Below are 15,096 nucleotides of genomic sequence, written 5' to 3'. Positions count from 1 at the left end.
AAAAAAAGGAGATGACATGGGTGGAAGGAAGAATTTGGAGCTGTGGGAAAATTTTGGGCTGTATGTTCTCTTTCTAAATTAACCATTTAAAAATAACTGATTTCATTTTTCAGCTAAAGAAAAGCTGCACCGAGTCCGGGCTGCATAAATACAAACGGTATATAGCACTTTCCATCAAGTCAACAATGTTCAATAAATGTATTATAAAACTAAGTACCTCTCAGGCCAGGTCTGCACTACAAAATGTTGCTAGTATATTGCATAACCAACCATATACTGGTTAAGGGTGGGGAGAGGTGTGAACAGTGACCATCGGGCTCTGCTGGCAAAGCCCCTAGTATAGACAGTTATACCAGTAAAACTGCACTTTTGCTGGTATAGCTTATTTTGCTCAGGGGGGCTGAAATAAGCTATGCCAGCAAAAGTGCAAGCATTTCTAATGTAGGCCTGGCCTCAGTCTCTAGAGAATTTAGACACATCTGTAATGGATTAATAAATACAAAAAGGGAACTGGTTGTGTATCCTTATTACTACAGGAGTATTTTCTTCTCGCTTGTCTCAGAGACTCTCAATTTTTTTGTTTTCTAGCCAGACAGTTATCCCAAACCAAGAGACAAAAGCATACCTGTATAACCCATTTGCCAGAGCACATCTGCCTGCAGGGTTTGAGCAACTTGCCGTGGTATAGCTCTCAGTAAACGCCTGCTTGAATGTCTGCCTGTTGCATGCCAAAATCCAGAGCCTAATGATAGGCTTGCTCTTCTCAGAGGACGAGATGACTGCCATTTTTGAGTCCATCTGGTTTCATTGCATGGCAACGTAGGATCAGCTAGATATGATTTGGTTGGAGAAAAGAAAAACGCAAAACATTTTATTTTCAATACTATGAAATATATAAACATGTTATTAGTACACTTTAGCCCTACTGTGAACAAAAATTTTAGATAGAAAAATTTTCACTTTTCAGACATTCGTCTGACCCAAATTTTATTTAAATCCTTAATATATCCTCTAAATACAAAAGCTTCATTTTAAAAGCTAATTACTACAGCTCCTATACCGAATATATTATACGCGTTTAACTTAAGCATGTGACTAGATTAACTGAAGTCAATAGGTGAAATCCTGACCCCACTGAAGTCAGCGGGAATTTTGCCCATTAAATCCCTAGTAGATTGAATCTATAACATACTGTATTATGTCACTACAGAAAATCCTTGATCACACCTCAGAATAGGTATTCTAAAATAGTGATAGTTTCACAGTTAACGGGATGAGCCTTTATCAGAAATAAAACATAATATCCAGAAGTCACTGCATTCTCATTTGTATAACATACTCCTGGGGGATTTCTGCGCTAAAAAATTTAAAGTTCTGTGGCAAAAAATTAAAAGTTCTGCGCACGATATTTTGAAATTCTGCAAAATTCTGCATATTTTATTTGTCAAAATAACACAATATAATCACTTCAGTTTCAATTATTTTGGTAATTTATTTCAAAATACCTGTCAACAAGTATGTCAACAATACAAACAACAGCAAAAAAAATTCCCCCAGGAGTAGAGAGTTAAAGAAACCGCTACAACAACCCAGTTCCAGATGGGGGGTGTTGGAAGGAGCTGTGTTGGGCTGTACTTCCATCCCTCCAGAGCCCAGCTGTGGGGCAGCCCCCGGCACAGACACCAGCACCCCCAGAGCCTTTACTTCACCCAGCTTCTTTACTATCCCGCTGGGGACATGGGGTGGTGCAGCCCTGCCCTTCCTCACCCACTGCCAGAGCTGGCTGGGTCTCCCAGGCCCTCTCCCCAGGAGAATAAGGATCAAAGAGCGTGCAGCCTCCAGCCCTGCCAGGCTGGACTCTCTGCTCACTGCGAGTTGGACTCTGCAGAGTCCAGCAGCCCCTAGTGGCGGCCAGAAATTCTGCAGGGCAACCAAGGAATTCTGCATTCTGCAGTGACGCAGAATTCCCCCAGGAGTAATAACACTAATGTTTTGGGACTGGAATAAAGCCTACTGATTTTTTAAAAATGAACTTAGTGCCATCAGAGATTAGGAACAGCTCTTTTGAAGGATGAATATACTTACGCTCTGAATACTTGAGAGAGCGAAATACTTTCCGCTGGGGGGTTACTCGTTTGATGTTTGGGTGGTCTTCTAGTGTCAGTACTCCATCCTTCTGTTTCTCTTTGATCTGGATCACCTCAAAATCACTAGGGTAGTCACTGGCTGGGTTGTTGCGAGGTACAATCCTCCAGTTCTCTATATCACTGTTCTTCAATGCACTTGAAATAAATTTACTTCTAGCTTTAGCTGTAAAGTATCCATTGAAAGCCACAATATATTCTGCAAGCAGAATACCACACATTAGAAATGACATTTCAACCATACATTACAAAAGGCACATCTATACCACCACCGAGAACTGAATCTTCCTCCTTACTATCAAAACAAATGTCTCCACCTCCCAAATGAAAATATTATGATTCCATTACTAAGAATATTATGGTAACTTGGATTTACTATTTATACAGGTTATGATTTTCAAAACAGCCTAGGGGTTTTAAAACACATTAATTTTAACAGAAGGTACGATACTTGTCTAATTATGCCCAGACTGTTTGGAAAACCTCATACATAGGTTAGTTCAGAATCTGTCACCAAAAAATAAAATAGTGAACACTTTGTTTTATATGGTTTTTATGCTGTGGAATTTGTAAAACATCCAGAAAAAAATATTTAAATTGAATTTATATCTGCATTTTGATGTGTATTAAAAATAAGCCAACTAATGACGATGTCAGAGACAAACCCATTCCCTCCAAAAAAACTTTCTAAACAATTTGGAACCATCAAATTCTGCACATCCCGTTAGCCTACATAATCCCATGATATTTTTACCATTAGCTTGTCTTCTACTCCCACCCTCCTATTATTTGTCATGCTTTCTTTATGTATCTTGTTTTCAGTTAGACTGTAACTGAAGGGGAAGGGGACGGGGTCTTCCTATATGACTATAAAGGACTTCGCACAACAGGACTCCATATCTGATTGGGGTCTTTGAGCACTATGTTAACACAAATAAAATAATACATAAATCAGCAGCAGCATGTATCTAAGCTTTAAACACATTTTAAAAAACTGGATTCTTTATTACCATGTTCTACTACTGTCGAAGAGAATTCCACTTTCAAAGTAAGACGAGAGCATCCAGGACATAGGTGGGCCTCATGAGAGGAATTTCCTAGTCTTGTACCCAAGTGTTTTTTGCCACAGAGTAAAATTACAATCAGGATCAACCAGATGTTTGCAAACTTCATGGTCATAAGAGAATATGGTTTCATTCCAAAAATTCCATATATTCAAATGACACGTTTTCTCTTTATAAATTAGTTCAATTTTGTATCAATAAATGTTGCCTTTGCTGTGCTGTTCAACTGGATAGTCTCAAAGCAAAAATCTAGATTTCATGGTTTTTTGAGGTTAAGCCTAGTAAACAGGCTTATTTCTTTCTACGTTTTTTCTCCATTTTGGATTAAAGGATTCTCTCACTCAGAATGTGATAGCTGAGTCCTGTACTCCATTTTTTGATGGGAAAGGTAAGCCCAAAGTAGAATTAATCAAGTTTTTTGCAATCCGACCTGTAAAATAAACAAACCCACCAACAAAAATTATTAGATTTGCCAAACATACAAAAACATATATTACAACAATAACTGACATTCAGCAATTATTATTGGAGAGAAACCATTTCATTCTAGATTATGCTTCTCTTTGATTTTTAATTTTAATTTATTTTATTTTTGTAGATTTCAAAACTGCTGACAAAGTCATTATAGGATATGTTTTGTATTTACTTATTAACAATTGTCTCCTCATTCATTTTTGTACAACACTAAACACAACGGGACCCAATCCTGACTGAGACTTACAGGCACTATCATCAAATATTATTATTATTATTATGTGTATTACTGTAGCACCTAGTAGTGATAGTATAACAACATGTATTAAATTGAGAAGTGTTATGGAAAGGACAGTATGAAGATATAAAACAAGATATTTATCAACAAGCTTTTGCACATACTGAGTTGAAAGCACAGGCAAATTTCACATCAGACATTATGTTTGATGGAAATTGAGGCTAAAGGAATGTAGTGATGATGAATCCAGTTTCATTCTGTCCACTCTTACACAAGAACAGACCTTGGCTTATACTTTTGAGTGAAATTTTTATGGCATTTGTCTGTCAAGATTCCCCTAAAGGAATTATTACTTAGAGGTATGTGCTTGTTTTTCCTGAGTGAAGGTGTTATATAATTCCAAATGACAACCATTTAGTAGAGATTATTACTGGGGGGATTTCAGTGTAACAGGGACTCTGTAAAAATGCTTTTCTTCGGAATCTAGGCCAGCTAGGCACTATAATATACAAAACATTAATATGAATTTGTTATTCAGAAAACTCGCTTTAAAAACCGCTAAAATCCTAAATGCTACACTGACATTTTAAATACTTCACTTGGATTTAGGGATGAAGCAACAGGAAAACTTGGATAGACAGCTCTGCTGTCCGAACCAGAGGTAGTGAGAAGCAAGTGATTTCGGGACACCCAACATCCAAAATTTTTTATTTGAGTTGAGTTAAAATACAGCATAGTAAGTGACAAGTTATGACAACTCCATGCTGGCAATGCAATTTGTCCTGCTCCATGTAAGAACCACAGCTCAGGATAAAAGTCTTCATCTGGTATAAATAGCACAGATGTATCATATCTTAACAGATCCAGCAGAACATGGCAACAGGAACCTACTGAGGTTTCCAATAAAAAAGTAGTTTAATAGTATAGCAGTTCATCAAAAATGCAGTCTAGAAATATCTGCTGCACTCAATGCAGGGAGCAGCATATGACAGACAAAGCAAGAGGACAGGGACCCAACCCCATCCTTACTGCAAATCAGCCATTCAGCACTTATGAGAACCAAGAGGCTGAAGATAGTTCCTTATTCACCATACCATCTCCTTATTCATGGGTTCCCATTACCACATTCAAAGAACAAAATTATTTAAAAATATATCAGATTAATTTTTTGGAAATTTCATCAAATTAATGTGATAAAAATTTTAATTATTTATCAATTAAATAATCAAATAAGGAGTTGGGTTTTGACTGCCTATATGTGACAAAATAAGTCTTGGTCACCCCAAGTGAAGGTAACCTTGAAGGAAGAACTCACTGCAACATCTACCAGACTGCATTAACACCCAGGCAAAACAAGATGCCTCTGAAATAATATCATGTAATATAGCCCATTTGTATTTGCAGTACATTGCTATTTCACTTTTCAAAAAGCATATGTATATGTAAGCTCAGCTGCACTTAGTATTGGATCTTCAGAGAGTGGGTGTATGTAACTTACACCTCAATGTCACAGGTTAAGGCTGCAAGTTTGATTCCGTGACTTCTGCAGCGGCTGGTGCGGCTGGCTCCAGGGTTGCCCAAGGAACTCAGGCAGCCCCTGTGTCAGTCACACCAGCCTTTGCTGGGGCAGTCTCGGGCCACTGTCTGCCCCCCAGCAGTAGGAAGAGTTTGGGTGGGGGTATCGGGGGTCAGAGTGGGGGTTGGGGCATGGGAGGGGCAGTGCTTATCTTGGGGGGGGGCTCCCCGGAAGCAGCAACATGTCCCTCCCTCAGCTCCTAGCTCCACATGCTGCCTCCACCTGCAGGCACCGCCCCCAAAGCTCCCATTGGCCACTGTTGCTGGCCAATGGGAGCTGCAGAGCTAACAGTGCGCGAAGCTGGGAGCTGAGGGAGGGACATGTCGCCGCTATCTGAGAAGCCGGGGAGGGAGCCTGCCAGCCCTGCCAACCTTCCGCCCCAGCACCAATGGGGATTCCGGGCTGCTCTCACCCATGGTGCTCCCCAGACCGCCCCCCCCGGCACCTCTCAGACCGCCTCCCTCTGCTCCCCCCCCCCAAGCACCCATGGCACTCCCAATATTTACGCAGGGGTATAGCACAAGTCATGGATGGGTCATGGGCCATGCATTTTTCTTTACTTTTTCTTTACAGTCATGAGCTGTACATGACTTTTGCTAAAAATACCCGTGACTAAAATGTAGCCTTAACTATGGTTAGCAGAGATGCTAACAGCTAACCAAAGCACTCCAAACATTTCACTTTAGCTGGCCTTACTTTCTACAGATATTCAGAGTAACTGGTCATCAGTTGAGAGAACAAAAAGCAAACTATGACTTTGGTTGGGCTTTAATTCATGCTATTACAGAGGTTATCAGCCAGATGACTCCTATAAGTTATTTCAATGCTTGTTTTAAGTATGTACTGGGAGAGGGCAAGCTGATTTTACAATATTACACATTTGCCATAGTGCATATGATAAAAATAATATGTGGACATTTAGCTAAAGTGATTTTCCACTGATGTCAAGAAGTTTTTCTTGTATGTTTCTGCAGCATGATTTTCAGTACACGATATTTTACTAGACAGTGCACTAAAAGAGGTAGCACAATGTGTACAGAAACAGATTTTCTTTACTTAAAACATTCTTGGATTTGATCATGAAATAGTGATTGAGAGTAAACAGGGAGCAACTTGCACAATTCAACTTCTGTTAAACTGATTTCATCACATACATTAGGGTGCTGAATTGCAGGAAATACTGTTCAAGTATGTCTCAATATGACCATTATGGAGTGGCAATGTGCTACACGCAATAAAATAGCCACGAACATCAGCCATGGGGCTCGTTCACCTGCACGTCTACCAATGTGATATATGCCATTGTGTGCCAGCAATGCCCTTCTGCCATGTACATTGGCCAAAACGGACAGTCTCTACGCAAAAGAATAAACGGACACAAATCTGACATCAGGAATCATGTAGGAGAACACTTCGACCTCTCTGGCCACTCAGTAACAGACCTGAAGGTGGCAATTTTGCAACAGAAAGACTTCAAAAACAGACTCCAAAGAGAAACTGCTGAGCTTGAATTGATTTGCAAATTAGATACCATTAACTCTGGCTTGAATAGAGACTGGGAATGGCTGAGTCATTACACTACTTGAATCTATTTCCTTATGATATGATAACTATCCTTACACCTCTTGTCAACTGTCTGTAATTGACCATCTTGATTATCACTACAGAAGTTTTTTTCCTGCTGATAATAGGTCATCTTAATTAATTAGCCTCTTAGAGCTGGTATGGCATCTTCTCTGTATGTGTGTATATATATATATACTCTTGTTATATGTTCCATTCTATGCTCAAATAAATTTGTTAGTCTCTAAGGTGCCACAAGTACTCCTGTTCTTTTTACGGATACAGACTAACACGACTGCTACTCTGAAACCTAGCGAAGGACAGACACTGTTGAAAACTGGTTCAGAATAGTGAAAAAACAAGATCTGAATGACAAACTCCTTGAAGAGCTTCAGAGTTTGTGGAAATTATGAAAGACACAATTAAAGGTAAACCATGTGCAACTGCTATAGGCATCTTGCATAACTGTAACAGGAAGTAGAAGCCTAAGAAGAAAGTAGCTGAAGTTGTTGCTGATTTAGATATTCCAAAGCATCTCACTCAAGTCGAGACCCGAAATAAATGTCCACATTCAACACCCAAGAACTGAAACAAATATTTTAAGGCTCCTCAAGGGCAGGTGCATAAACCAAAATATTGGTTGTCCTGTCCTCAATAGAGTGTGTGGTCAAACTGAAGAAAGTCAAGGTGATATTCACCAACACATGCCCAAGGGATAATCTACTGTACATCATTAATATAAAAATAAAAAAATATCAGGCAGCAAAAACTGAGGTTGAACTATTTCAAAATAGATATGAAGTGCTGCAAAGGCTATTTACAATGAGTGAGGCATTTAACAACAATTGGACTGCAGGGAAATAATGATAGTTTACTCAGTTTCAGAAATTTACAGGAAGGAGTGTGTGGGATTGGTACGGAAAGGAAGGAGACACGGTGACTTCCCAACTCTCCTATTTCTTTACCACAACGCAGTGTTCTAAGTGTAATAGTTAAAATTTCCCCCAAAAAGAAAGTGTATGATACTTAGTGTATGATAGGTATATATTCTCACATTATATAATGTCCCTCTACTAAGCACCAATGATGGTAATTTGTAGGTAACTTTTCAAAGACAGACTTTCATTTGTATGCATTCGAAATTGATCGCTGAAAGATGACCTTTTATTTGAGCAAAAACCTGCATATACTCCAACCTATGCACATGCACTTTCTGGGTTAGCATGTGGCTGCATGCAAGTTCTAGAATTTTTACATACAACCCTGTTAGTCTTTGTGCACGTGGGCAGATTTTGGATTCTTCAAATTGCACACACAGAAGTGCTAGATTTTTTTTTTTTAAGTGTGTTGGTGTAATTTTTTTTTCTTTTTTGAGTGGGGGCCAGACAGCAAGATTTTATGAAATGTACTTAATATTGTAAATACTGTACTATTTCTTCATTTTTTGTGTCATATTATTAATTATATTAAATTTGCCCTATGGCTGATACTGTATTAAGACCATTAATTATATTTTTTAAAATCCTTGCTAATTATATATAAAATACCCAATAAAGCATGTAATAATGGTTTAATATCAACAGTATGTTGGGGTTATGAATAAAGCTTGCTGTGCTTTCTTTTTCTTTTCAAAAATGCAAATTTGTGAAAACAAAAACTATTGTGTGAAAGGGCGGATTCCCAAAAAAAGTCATTGTGAAGATTTCAGTCTCTCTCTCTTTGGCCTAATGAATAGAATTATGCAGGTGGAACAGCTTCAACAGGAGAGATTGAGAAAGACAAAGATGCTGACTCTACAGACGGCTGGTGTGGGTACTTGCCTGGGGTGCAGGAGACCCAGGTTCAAGTCCCTAATTCAGAGTCAGACTCTCCCCTGTGAAGTGGTTCTGCTTTGTATAAATATTTATATTCCATTGGCCAAACAGAGAAACAGACTCACTCTGTGCTCACCCAGGTCTATGTCCCCGCTAAAAAATCAAACAGAGCAGAGACTTGAATCTAGGTCTCCCACATCCTTAGCACCCTAACTCCAAATTATTGGCTGTGCCTGTGTTTCTCTTTTTCTCTGTATTTTTCTGCAAAATATTTGGAAAGATCTCGGTTTTGTCCAGATGCAGAATGAAAACAAATTCTGAAACCTTCAACTTCTTTTTGTGTGAAGAAAAATCCATTTTCTGGTCCGCTGTAGTTAGAAGGCACTATGTAAAATGCAGTGTGGTCCTAAAACAACTGTGCATTTAATAATCTGACTACTGTTGCTCCTCCATAATGAGTTTGAAAATGTTATAAAAATAAATACAAACTTTATAAACTGAAAAATAAGTCTTTTCACAAATTAGTGAACATTTTGGTCAAAATTTAAAAGTCTGCAACTTGTCGAATACACAAATCTTATTTAAGTCAGTGGAAGCTGCGTACAGCCAGCACTTTTGAAAATCAGGCCACTTTTACTGTCATGCATAAATGTGGGTTTGAAGCATAACTTCAAATACCAAAATTTTAAAACTTTGTCCTATACTACACCATTTTGCTATTTGTGGCGCATTTAAACTGAATAAATGGTACATGTTACGGAAGCTTATTTTATGTTGATAATGTTACTTTGGCCTGGTCTACGCTACACAGATAGGTTGATGCAACGCAGCTTATGTTGACCTAGCTGTGGATGTTATCTACACTTAAATTTCGCTCCTGCTGATGTAACTGCCCCACTACACTGACTTTATAACACCACCTCTCCAAGTGGCGTACAGTCAAGGTCAATGTAGTAAGGTCGACACAGTGTCAGTGTAGACATTGTGTTACTTACAATCGACTGTTACTGGCCTACAGGAGCTATCCCATAATGCCTCCCCCCCCCCCCCCGCCCCGACTGTAACACAGGAGGTGTTGGATCTCCTGCGTCTAGGGGGGGAGAAGAGGCTATGTAGGCACAGCTCTGATCCAGCCATAAAAACGCTTGACATCTATGAGCAGATTGCTTGGGGCATGGAGGGGAAGGGCTAACAAGAGGGACCACCAGCAGTGCTGTGTGAAAGCTAAGGGAGGCCAGCAATCAATCTGGTGTGGAGCCACAGACATGTCGCTTTTACAAAGAGCTGCATGCCATCCTCTACGGAGATCCCACCACCACCTCCAAAAGCCCCATGTATATTTTGGAGAAGCCTGAGTCACAGGTCCCCACCATGAACAGTGAGGAGGAGCTGGATGAGGAAGAGGTAGAGGAGTATAGGGGTCACCGAGTGATCCAGCAGGGCAGCAAGCCAGGACGTGTTTTGACTCCACTGCAGTCTAGCCAGTCCTGACAGTCGAGCACGGGCGACCCTGATGCAGGGGAGGAAACCACTGATAAGTATGCAGTTTGCTTTGAAATTACAGAAATGGAACCCCCAAATTAGCAAGTCACATCTGTCAATTTACTCTCTTTTACTTGTGCTAAAAGAGGTAATGAAACAAACAAGAGAGGTAGTATTGCTTTCTGCTTTTCATTCCCCTCTAGAGTTAGGCAGAGGGGGCCATGTGAAGCAATTTGTTTGTGTGTACTGGGATGTCCTGCGATATATACAACAAAAATAATATGAAGAAAGAGCATAGGCACATTTGACCCCCAAATAACCATGCTTATTAACTATATACAAACATACAAAAAATAGCTGAATGCATGCTGCAGTTCTGATTGGTTTCTGATGGCTTGCAGAATGCAGTGAGCACCTCTAGAGGAATTGCAATTCACTTAAAGGGATATTACCCTATTGTAATGCACTACAATTAGTTGAATTAGTGAGTGGCTTTAGTGTTGCTTTGAGACTTGCAGTGTGGCTTAGTACACTTTGATTTTTTTTTAGAAATGAGAGAACTCTTCATTTGTGGCTGGAATATCTCCACTTCCTTAGTCATAACTAAGACTGCGTGTCTGTCATGGAGGCCATAGATTCTGTGACTTTTGCAGCGGCCGGTGCAGCTGGCTCAAGGGATGCCCGAGCTGGGCAGCCCCTGGGCCGGCAGCAGTAGTTTGGGTGTGGGAGGGGGCTCAGGGCTGGGGCAGCGGGTTGGGGTGCAGGGCGGCGCTTACCTCGGGGGAGGGGGAGAGCTCCCCAGAAGTGGCTGGCATGTTTCTGAAGCTCTTAGGCGGAGGGCACAACCCTCGCAGCTGCCATTGGCTGTGGCTTCCAGCTAATGGGAGCTGTGGAGCCAACGCTCATGGCGGGGGCAGCACCTGGAGCCCCCTTAGCCTTCCCTCCCCCTAGTAGCTGCAGGGACATGCCAGCCGCTTCCACGGAGCTGCACAGAGCCGGGCAGGGAGCCTGCCAACCCTTCCCCACCTCCTGCACCAGCGGGGGTCCAGGGCCACCCCAAGCACCCGCAGTGTCCCCAGACCATCCCCCCAGAGCACCCATGGCCCCCCAGCTCAAGTTTTAGTTACAGGTCACAGGCTGTGAATTTTTATTTATTGCCTGTGACCTGTCCATGACTTTTACTAAAAATACCTATGACTAAAACATAGCCTTCATCATAACAAATGTTGGGGCAACGTCATAACAAACGTCTTACACATTTAAATTTTGATAAATGTAGCCATTTTCCTGTTCAGTTTGTTTAGGAACCTTTATGTGTAATCACAGACTTTCTAACATCTAGTTGTCTATATAATTTCTGTGAGAACGTTACAGATGAATTTGCGACAAACTAGTTAAATACTTTAGTGAAAGATGTACAATATTTGGGAGAGTTTACCTCAGAAAAGAAGCTTTTGTTATGGATAGAACATATCCCAGCTCCTTGAGAACCATCTGATGGTCACCAGGATGGGTCACTTCAGGTGACCCAATATTTGTTTTGTCACATAAGTCAAAACCCAGCTCCTTATTCAAACACCACTTAACCGTAAAATTGGGGTGAAGGAGTGACTTGGCAGCATACTGCACAGGAACAAAGCTTTGGGATGGGGGGTGGCATGCCCCAGCTCCTTCACGACAGTCTGACGTTGTTGGCCACAGGGACATGTCACTTGGGCTGTCCCAAGAAGCATTTTGTCATGTACATTCAGTTGTTAGCTAGCTAATTACGGATTCTGATTACCACAATGTTAATGTGATGACATTTCTAAAAAAGTAACCTTACCCTGATATATTTTTTAATTGTTTGGGCCTTTGAATAAGGAGCTGGGAAAATGGAAACTAACTAACTGCAGGCTCCTTGAGAACTGTATGCCCCTCCCCCGAAGCCCCCCTCCCCAAAACAACCCTACGTGCCTCCACCAAGTAGTTATGCAGCTTCTTCACCCCGCTAGGGCTGCAATACAGGTCCCTCACCTCATTAATAAGCGACAAAGAGCCCTGTGGCACGTTATAGATTAACAGACGTATTGGAGCATAAGCTTTCGGGGGTGAATACCCACTTCGTCGGATGCATGTAGTGGAAATGTCCAGATTCCTGATTCTTGCCTGCATATTTATACCTGCCTCTGGAAATTTCCACTACGTGCATCTGACAAAGTCGGTATTCACCCCCAAAAGCTTATGCTCCAATACGACTGTTAGTCTATAAGGTGCCACAGGACTCTTTCTCGCTTTTTACCGATGCAGAGGAACACGGCTACCCCCTCTGATACTTGACACCTCATTAAGGTGAGACCCCTTGTCCCCATATATGCCCCCTATGGTTCCCTCACCCCTTAGGGCCCCGCTGTGGTCACCCCCCTCCTCACACGCACACAGCACCTCCAGAGCTCTCTCCTGGCCCCTCTGGCCCCCCACACGGCCGCCCCACGTTCAGCTCCATCACTCCTCCCCCCTGGTGAAGCGCCGCCTCTCGAGGCGGACCAACGCTCCCGCCTCTACCGCAACACCCTCCCTCAGTCACCACCCCTCGCCGCCTCTAACCGTATCTCCGCCGAAGCACCGTGCCCGGGGCCTCCACACGCCATTTTGAGCGGTGTTTACCAACAACGTCTCGCGAGAAGACGGCGGCCAACAGCGTCGGGAAGATGACCTGACGCTCAACATCGGGGGAGGAGGGGCGCATGCGCAACACTCCGGAGCCGTTAACAGGGCGATAGGCGCGCATGTGCGTCAGGAGTCTCGCGAGGCTTGGTGCGGGATACAGGTCTTTCAGGGTCGCATGCCCCGGCTGGAAAGCACGGCGTACCTACAGCAGCCTGGGGCTCGCCTCCGGCAGCCGCGAACTCGCGTGTTCTCCACGCTCACGCTGCCGCGGGGGGGGGGAGGGAGGATTTGAGCCCCTCAGTAGTGCCATGCTGTGGAGGGGCCGGGGGGACAGAGCAGGGCTGGGGGTGATTTGTGGGGTGTAACGCCTGGCGGGGGGGCTACCCAGCGCGCTGGAGGGGCGACTGTGGCTGGGGTTGGGTAGTTACTGTTCACCGTGCCTCCAAGGGACGAGATCACCTGGGCACACGCCCAGAGACCGTGTGAGAAAAGAAGAGTGACTTCCTCAAGTAGACTAGGGAGATCCTGGCACAGCATTTAATGTTAAATTCAGTCTCCTCTCTTGCGGAAATGCACGTGTATTCATTCCCTAACGCTCAAGAAGCAGGCCCATTAGCGTGGCTTGACTGAAGTTAGCCCACGAAAGCTTATGCTCAAATAAATGTTAGTCTCTAAGGTGCCACAAGTACTCCTGTTCTTTTTGCAGATACAGACTAACATGGCTGCTACTCTGAAACCTGTCAAATAAAGTTAGTCTTCCAGGAGAGGCAGCTGTACTACATTTTTTATCGGGGGTAGCCATGTTAGTCTGTATCTACAAAAACAACAAGGAGTCTGGTGGCACCTTAAAGACTAACAGATTTATTTGGGCATAAGCTTTTGTGGGTAAAAACCTCACTTCTTCAGATGCATAGAGTGAACGTTACAGATGCAGGCATTATATACTGACACAGGGAGAGCAGGGAGTTACTTCGCAAGTGGAGAACCAGTGTTGACAGGGACAATTCAATCAGGGTGGATGTAGTCTACTCCCAATAATAGATGAGAAGGTATCAATTCCAGGAGAGGAAAAGCTGCTTCTGTAATGAGCCAGCCACTCCCAGTCCCTATTCAAGCCCAAATTAATGGTGTTAAATTTGCAAATGAATTTTAGTTCTGCTGTTTCTCTTTGAAGTCTGTTTCTGAAGTTTTTTTGTTCAATGATAGTGACTTTTAAATCTGTAATAGAATGACCAGGGAGATTGAAGTGTTCACTTACTGGCTTATGTATTTTACCATTCCTGATGTCCGATTTGTGTCTATTTATTCTTTTGCGGAGGGACTGTCCGGTTTGGCCAATGTACATGGCAGAGGGGCACTGCTGGCACATGATGGCATATATAACATTAGTGGATGTGCAGGTGAATGAGCCCTTGATGGTGTGGCTGATGTGGTTGGGTCCTCTGATGGTGTCGCCAGAGTAGATATGGGGACAGAGTAGGCAACGAGGTTTGCTGCAGGGATTGGTTCCTGGGTTGGTGTTTCTGTGGTGTGTGTAGTTGCTGGTGAGTATTTGCTTCAGGTTGGGGGGTTGTCTGTAAGCGAGGACTGACCTGCCTCCCAAGGTCTGTGAGAGTGAGGGATCATTTTCCAGGATAGGTTGTAGATCGTGGATAATGCACTGGAGAGGTTTTAGCTGGGGGCTGTATGTGATGGCCAGTGGTGTTCTGTTATTGTCCTTGTTGGGCCTGTCCTGTAGTAGGTGATTCCTGGGTACCGTCTTGCTCTGTCAATCTGTTTCCTCACTTCCCCAGGTGGGTATTGTAGTTTTATGAATGCTTGATAAAGATCGTGTAGGTGTTTGTCTCTGTCTGAGGGGTTGGAGCAAATTCGGTTGTATCTTAGGGCTTGGCTGCAGACAATGGATCGTGTGATGTGTCTTGGATGGAAGCTGGAGACATGTAGGTACGTATAGCGGTCAGTAGGTTTCCGGTATAGGGTGGTGTTTATGTGACCATCACTTATTTGCACTGTAGTGTCCAGGAAGTGGATCTCTTGTGTGGACTGGTCCAGGCTGAGGCTGATGGTGGGGTGGAAATTGTTGTTTTTACAT

At 42.7% G+C, this 15,096-nt stretch overlaps 1 protein-coding gene across 1 annotated transcript in view; it reads right to left on the bottom strand.

The window, feature by feature from the left end:
- The window catches only part of MBTPS1 (membrane bound transcription factor peptidase, site 1), a 43,072-nt gene extending 30,044 nt beyond the window's left edge, over window positions 1-13,028 (bottom strand). The window contains exons 1-4 of the mRNA XM_024202240.3: window positions 12,942-13,028; window positions 3,155-3,638; window positions 2,086-2,343; window positions 626-829 (exon numbers count right to left, since the gene is read on the bottom strand). Of these exons, the coding sequence (XP_024058008.1) occupies window positions 626-829; window positions 2,086-2,343; window positions 3,155-3,341 (649 nt within the window). The 5' untranslated portion in view covers window positions 3,342-3,638; window positions 12,942-13,028. The remainder of the gene's footprint in view (window positions 1-625; window positions 830-2,085; window positions 2,344-3,154; window positions 3,639-12,941) is intronic.
- Between the last annotated feature and the right edge of the window lie 2,068 nt (window positions 13,029-15,096).

This window comes from Terrapene carolina, unplaced genomic scaffold, assembly GCF_002925995.2.
Source record: "Terrapene carolina triunguis isolate 2854851 unplaced genomic scaffold, T_m_triunguis-2.0 Scaffold130, whole genome shotgun sequence".
NCBI classification, from domain to species: domain Eukaryota; kingdom Metazoa; phylum Chordata; order Testudines; family Emydidae; genus Terrapene; species Terrapene triunguis.
This window is presented reverse-complemented; position numbering and strand designations above follow the sequence as displayed.